Source organism: Hypomesus nipponensis, chromosome 2 (assembly GCF_054491055.1).
Source record: "Hypomesus nipponensis isolate SF chromosome 2, ASM5449105v1, whole genome shotgun sequence".
In the NCBI taxonomy this organism is placed as follows: domain Eukaryota; kingdom Metazoa; phylum Chordata; class Actinopteri; order Osmeriformes; family Osmeridae; genus Hypomesus; species Hypomesus nipponensis.
The window spans coordinates 7,580,655-7,587,389 of record NC_140362.1 but is presented as its reverse complement, the minus strand read 5'-3'; the positions used below and the strand labels follow the sequence as shown (position 1 = coordinate 7,587,389).

Below are 6,735 nucleotides of genomic sequence, written 5' to 3'. Positions count from 1 at the left end.
ATGTTCCGTGCTCCAGATCTTCATCTTGAATATACAGTAGGCATATACTGTCGATCCTTCAATAATGTAGCATCCAAAATATCTTTCACTTTAACATCCCGTTTACTGACAGGAAAGGCTTTTACACAGCCTTTTGCGCGACGGAGTAATCAATGGAAATATATCAATCAATCGTCCGAGGGTTTACGGCCTTATATCCAAATGTGTTCCCGCATATCAATTCTACGTAAGACTGCGCAAAATAATACAGCCCACAGAGCCATGTAGATAGAGAGTATAAGCCATCGGCAGGGTGCAATGTATGGAACACAAAAATTTCTAGTACAAATGCCGGTAACAGCGTAGTATCCTTGCTGCATCCGTCGACTTCAGTGCGCATGCGTACACTCACCACATATTCAGGCATCCATCAAGTGTCTCAAGCACCATAGGACGCAGTAAAGAGGGTTGCGCGGTCCCTCTGTAAGGGATTTATGAAATCGTGGGATATAAAATTGCTAATCTGTTTGAGTCCATAAAGTTGCGTAATAACGTAGTTCTATATACTTCACTATACTCAACACTAAGGAATATTTTATCCGCATGACCTTGCACTGAATGTCATTATAGAAGGATTGTTATCTGTGGACACGGTAAGATGAACAGCATCTTCATTCAATGAAAGTAGGTTTGGCTATTAGTACGCAAAAGGAATTTCCAGTCTTTTATTTCCGTTAGGTGAATTTGCTTGATTGTTTCATTTCGAAGCATTAATTTCAAGTATAGGCTCCATTCTAATAGGATCGAATGATTTATCATCGAGGCATACGGGCCATATGAGCAATGCTATGTTGCAAAACGTAAATCAGTCGCAATCAAAGTATATGAAATACATTTGACGAAAATAATACATGAAATTGTGATTTTTTTTGTTATGCATCCTCTTTATCATAATTACGTGGAAGGCTTTATTCATCGAATATTATCCAGCGCTTGCTGTGGCAGATGCTGGTGCATCGTGCATCGGTGGGCAAAAAGAGGAGGCGTCATTTTTTAGGATGATTAAATCACGTTGTATTATCTCGGCCTATACGGAGGGTTGGAGGGCTATATTGGAGGGTTTATGCATCTGTCTGGCACCTAATATACAATGACCTGTTATTATGTGAAGTTGAAAAAGCCTTGTACCGCTGAATGACGGTTACTGTTTCGTCAGCTTTGGCCAAAAACCTGCTGACACATGCTCCTTCTCTTCATGTGTAGCGTACAAGGACCTTTCCTTGGGGCTCCGCGGATATCTCCTTGTCTGTTGGCCTATATTTAAAGGCTATTGTCCTGCATCTGGCCTAATACAGAATGCTCATTACATTTTATCCAATATTTTCCATATACCAGTAATGCCATTAATTGGTAAATTAGTTAATTACATAATATAGGCCTAACAGTTGATTTAAGGGTTAGGGTTAGGCAGACATTATTCACACAATACACAACCCTACCCTTCATCTAAACGACATTCAAATTAAAACATTTTAAATGTACCTCAGCAATGGAGAAGAACAGTCACAGAGAAAAGAAGACAGTTAATCTACTTGGCTGTCGTCTGCATTTGACTGACTTCCCTTATAATATCTATCTGTAGGATACTGGCCACAAACATGGAGATTGTCACACATCTCATAAATGACACCATTGAATTCTACAAATGGGGCCTAACCATAGCAGGTGAGATTTGTCAGAAGGATGTGTGTGTGTGTTTGTGTGTGTTTTTGCATGCTTGTAAACATGCATGAAATTGAATGAGAAAGACTGAGAAATAGAAGTGAAAAAAAGAGTTCCCAATGGGGACATTCTATGTTCAACAGACAAGCGGGTGGAAAAATGGCCGCTTATGGACTCTCCTCTGCCCACGCTGGCAATCAGTTCATCCTATCTGCTCTTCCTGTGGTTGGGGCCCAAATACATGAGGAACCGCGAGCCTTTCCAGCTGAAGAAGACCCTCATTGCCTACAACTTCAGCATGGTCTTCTTTAACTTCTTCATCTGTAAAGAGGTAGGCTTATCATTGTCCTCAAGGCCAGAATTCACAAAATAAGCATCTCAATAAGCATCCACCTCTTGTCCATGTATCTTTTTCAAAAGGTTTAATCAAGGTAGATTAGTTCAATACTTTTGTTATTCACACAAACTCTTTTTTGAAGAGAAGCCCAGTGTGCTTAAAAAATAACCAGGTTTTGAACCTTGCGAGACCATAGTATCTTCTATAAAACTGTAGCTTCAGCAATATCCCTGCAAAATAAGCGTCCATTCGGAAAGACGTTTCTTTCATCATGAGTTAGTTTATGTTTAGTCTAATGTTTCAGATTGCAGTTTATATCAGTTGTGATTGTGTTCTATTTGCAGCTCTTCATGGCAGCACAGGCAGCCAGCTACAGTTACATCTGTCAGCCAGTAAACTATTCCGACGACCCCAACGAAGTCAGGGTGAGTATTTGTAAAAGAGGTTGTTTGGTGACTATGTCTGTTTCACTGAAATAAATACAGATGATGTATTTTTTACACTTCATGAATGGTAGTTTAAGAACTGAGTGAGATACTGTTGCCAGTGCCCAGTGCCTTTAACTGTAATTGGTTGAGGCAGTCTTGGATGCAGGGTGACCAAAATGTTAACCTGGATTGGATAATAACTAGGTCATGCAAGCCAGCTGGTCCAATCAGAGGCTGCGAGGATGTAATTAGAAACAAGTTGGTTTGGAAAAGACATGGAGAAACATGATCAGATGCCATTTGTCTAAACCAACCCTGCTATGAGATGCAGGTGGGGTGGGGTGTGGTCATTTTCTCTTCACTTCATGACGTTAACCCCCGACACATCATCTGTTTTGAATGAAGGCTAAGAGGTGAGAGATCATGTTAATTGAGTCTACAGACAGTTAAGATGTACTGTAACCCCAAATCAACAGCTCTCAAGTAGCAGATTTAGATTTTCTTTTTTTTGTTGGTACAATTCACTGAACAGGTTCTCAAATACTCCAAAGTACCAACATATTTCTTTACGGTTCAGTTTTGGTATCAAATCACAGATTTTAATCAATATGGACCAACATAGAGGCCAGAATCTTGAAGGTTTTGTCAACTTTTCCCATACCGCTTAACTTTTGCTCTTTCTTTCTTGAAACAGATAGCAGCGGCGCTGTGGTGGTACTTTGTGTCTAAGGGGGTGGAGTACCTGGACACAGTGTTCTTCATCCTCAGAAAGAAATTCAACCAGGTCAGCTTCCTACATGTTTACCATCACTGCACCATGTTTACCCTCTGGTGGATTGGTATCAAGTGGGTTGCAGGAGGGCAGTGTGAGTACATCACTTTTTTAATCTTTTCCTGTCAGGGTTTACTGTACCGTTAATGGTATGACACCTAATAAACACTGGAATTCAAAATAAAACATATTAAAAAACCTTTTAATGCATGATTTAACAATTATTTAATTTAATTAAATGTCGTTTTTACTCCATCTCCTTTGCTTATATTATCATCTTTGTTGCTCCTATAGCATTCTTTGGGGCACACATGAATGCCGCCATCCACGTGCTGATGTACCTGTATTACGGTCTTGCCTCGTGTGGGCCGAAGATTCAGAAGTTTCTGTGGTGGAAGAAGTACCTCACCATTATCCAGATGGTATGAGATCTGTTGTTTGCAGAATCTTACTGAGTCGGATACGTTCACAAACCTCCAACCTGCTATAAATGCTTCGTTGTTTTTTTTAGTAACACAATGATGCTGTAATGTTTACACAAACCCTGCTGAAGTTCATCATTCATGAGTCACGCAGAATAACTGCTGGTAATTACAGTATTACTGTAAAATAGCCTATGTTTCTGATAATCGGTTCCAATTATTGACTGCAATTTTCACTGTATTATTTTCTGCCAAGTAATGCGTTTGTGTGCTTCAGATCCAATTCCACGTAACTATTGGACACACGGCCCTGTCTCTCTACATGGACTGTGATTTCCCCCACTGGATGCATTACGCTCTCATCTGCTATGCCGTCACCTTTATTGTCCTCTTTGGAAACTTTTACTACCAGACCTACCGCCGGCTGCCTCGTCGCGACCGTGACAGCTCCAAGGCTGCCAAGGCCCTTTCTAATGGGGCTGTTAACGGGCTGAGCAAGGTGGCCAATGTAGCGCAGATGGCAAACAAGGTGGATGACAAGCTGGAGAAACAAGAGAACGGGAGGAGGAAGAGGAAAGGGAGGGCCAAGCGTGACTAGAGAGATGAGAGAGGTAGAGAGAGAGAGAGGGACAGAGAGAAAGACAGAGGAGAGAGAGAGAAAAAGAGAGAAAGAGATGCAGGCTGGCTCTGACTGGTATGGCTGTTAAGAGAGCTGGGGAGTATGGGACCCAGTAGTGTGTTGGGAGTTGAAGAAACATGGATGTTGCTGTGTGTGAGAGAGATGTCTGTGTCAGTTATCTGTTTCTTCTCATAACATAGTGTACAGCTATTACAGTTACTCTCTGGTATGGGAAACATGGTTCCTGTCTGTCCAGTGGTACTTTGCAGACTTTTTTGGGGGGGGATGTCTAACACTTTGGGTGTGTTTATTGAGATTGTTCTATGTGCAAGACATCAAACTGAATAAACTCTACATGGAAAACCATGTCAGATAAACTAAATTAAGCACACCGAATATTGCTGAAAGGAAACTTAATTTGAACTTCAGATGAGAACTGCTGTGGAGAAAGGAACACCACAGACCCATATTCAGTTATGACAGTTAGTCTTTGGGCTTTATATGATGTGTCAGTGTCAGTGTCGTATGTCTTTTTTTACAGAAAATGTCTCACAATAATGTGGATAATTTTTTGTCCTTGATCAGGTTTTTGTCCATGTGACATTTTGCCTATTCTATGCGATGCCATGAACTGAGAAACGGAGAGAGGGAGAAGGAGACTGAGACAGAGACAGGCAGAGTGGACAGATAAGAGAGAAGGAGCAGAAACATGCCCGTCAGTTACCTTGTGAAAATACTGGATAAATAATACAGTTTTATTTGAAAATGTCTGTGACCAGTTATTTTCTAATTACTCAGTAATAAAGTCAATCATGCTGAAGATTTCACCTCTTTTTATTAAAACACAACAATTACTTCTTAAACAAACTTCTCAAACTCTTCTAAAATCGATCTATGAAAGATTAGATTGGAATAGAACATCATAGAATATGATCTCTTTTCTGAGCTAAATATTTTTACATCGTTTCTATCTTCCTTGAGACGTGTCCCTATCACTGATGAAAGTTTCAACACATTTAAGTTATCCAACAAACCGTGTTATCCAACAAATATATTAGAGGTTTCTTTAGGTACAATTGCAAATTAAAGCTTCCGTGGAATAGCAATGTATCCATAGCTACAACAAAGATTGGTTATCCTCGACCCATAAAGAGTACAGAACAGCTGAACAGTACTCTGCTCAGTCTGCTGCATATCAATCAATTATCTATCAGACAATGTCATGAAATGTTATTGGATTTATTTTGTATTTTGGTTGTTTAACTGTAAATAAATACTATAAGTGTTAGTTTGTGTGATGTCCTTCAACATTCTTATTTTTTATTTGATTTTAGAATTGTACATACAGGATAATAAATGCTGTTAATATTCTATGACATTTTGTACATTGGGCATTTGGGAAAGCATACTTGTCTTAGGGAGACAGCGCATTTCTCTGTAAAACATCTTTTTTAGATGATCATAACTTCTTCAGACTCCAATAACAAATGAAAACCAATGCCTGTCCTTTTGTCATTGTGTTGACTCTGTTTTACACACATATGATGTGATTGTAACTAAGACAGTTTAATGTAATGTGTATCATTGTATTAGTTGGAGTTAGGAGCACAGCCAATCTTCCAATCCCAGTTGCATCACACATCCAGATCCCCATCCATAGATGACCATATGAGTCTCCTGCTTCTCTATGATACTTGTTTGTTTCAACTCTTGCATCTCATCCTCTATCCTCCTCCCTACCCCCTCTCCTGCTCTCCTTCCAGCTATCCAGGAAGTTCTCTGGTTTTGTTTTGGATGACTGATAAAAGGGTCCAGAGGCTAAATGTAAAGACAAAAAACACAAACCATCTAACCTATTTGCAGCTGGTCATTGCTATACTTCTAGTGAACACTTGATGGCATGATGGTCACGTGTTATTCTCCATTTCAAATACATGTAGATCTTTGAAAACCTTTATTTTATTTTAAAATACCTGATACTCACAGTTTTTAAATGGTATTTTTTTTCATATTTTATAACCCCAGTCAATCAGACTAACTCTTATGATAATGAGTCTATTAAATGATAAAATTGATAATCAGCATTACAAATCTATAATTTAGGCCTACGAGATGTTTTCTGTGGTCTAGAGAGGGCATCACTCTCTCCACCCACTCTTTCATTTCTCTGGCCAGCTTTCACCAATCATGAGCCTTCTTCTTATCCCTCTCTCCATCCATCCGATTAGTGCAGACAAAGGTTTCCATGGTAACAGTACACAGCTGCTGTGAGTCTAATGAGGCTCGGCGCCTCCCTGCACCAGGATGAGCTGGCCTCCACGGGGGCAAGAGAAAGAGTGTGTGTATGTGTGCATGTTTGTACACTTGTGTATGAGGATCTGTGTATGTGTGCTTGTGTGTGGTCACACAGAAGAGTTAATGAGTGGGTGTATTCTTATGGTAGAGGAGGGTATAAA

At 39.8% G+C, this 6,735-nt stretch overlaps 1 protein-coding gene across 1 annotated transcript; it reads left to right on the top strand.

Moving 5' to 3' along the window:
* Window positions 1–337: 337 nt before the first annotated feature.
* Window positions 338–5,848, top strand: elovl4a (ELOVL fatty acid elongase 4a). Its single transcript, XM_084704031.1, has 7 exons — window positions 338–632; window positions 1,622–1,704; window positions 1,845–2,032; window positions 2,383–2,463; window positions 3,161–3,332; window positions 3,533–3,660; window positions 3,938–5,848. The coding sequence occupies exons 2-7, from the start codon at window positions 1,638–1,640 to the stop codon at window positions 4,256–4,258; spliced, it is 957 nt and encodes a 318-aa protein (XP_084560157.1). The 5' UTR covers window positions 338–632; window positions 1,622–1,637; the 3' UTR covers window positions 4,259–5,848.
* The last annotated feature ends 887 nt before the right edge of the window (window positions 5,849–6,735 follow it).

Excerpts from the sequence above, each read along its gene's own strand:
- elovl4a (XM_084704031.1), top strand. The coding sequence starts at position 1,638 with ATGGAGATTGTCACACATCTCATAAATGACACCATTGAATTCTACAAA. Across the intron at positions 2,464-3,160 it reads ACGACCCCAACGAAGTCAGG|ATAGCAGCGGCGCTGTGGTG; the intron begins GTGAGTATTTGT and ends TTCTTGAAACAG. Across the intron at positions 3,333-3,532 it reads GTGGGTTGCAGGAGGGCAGT|CATTCTTTGGGGCACACATG; the intron begins GTGAGTACATCA and ends TTGCTCCTATAG.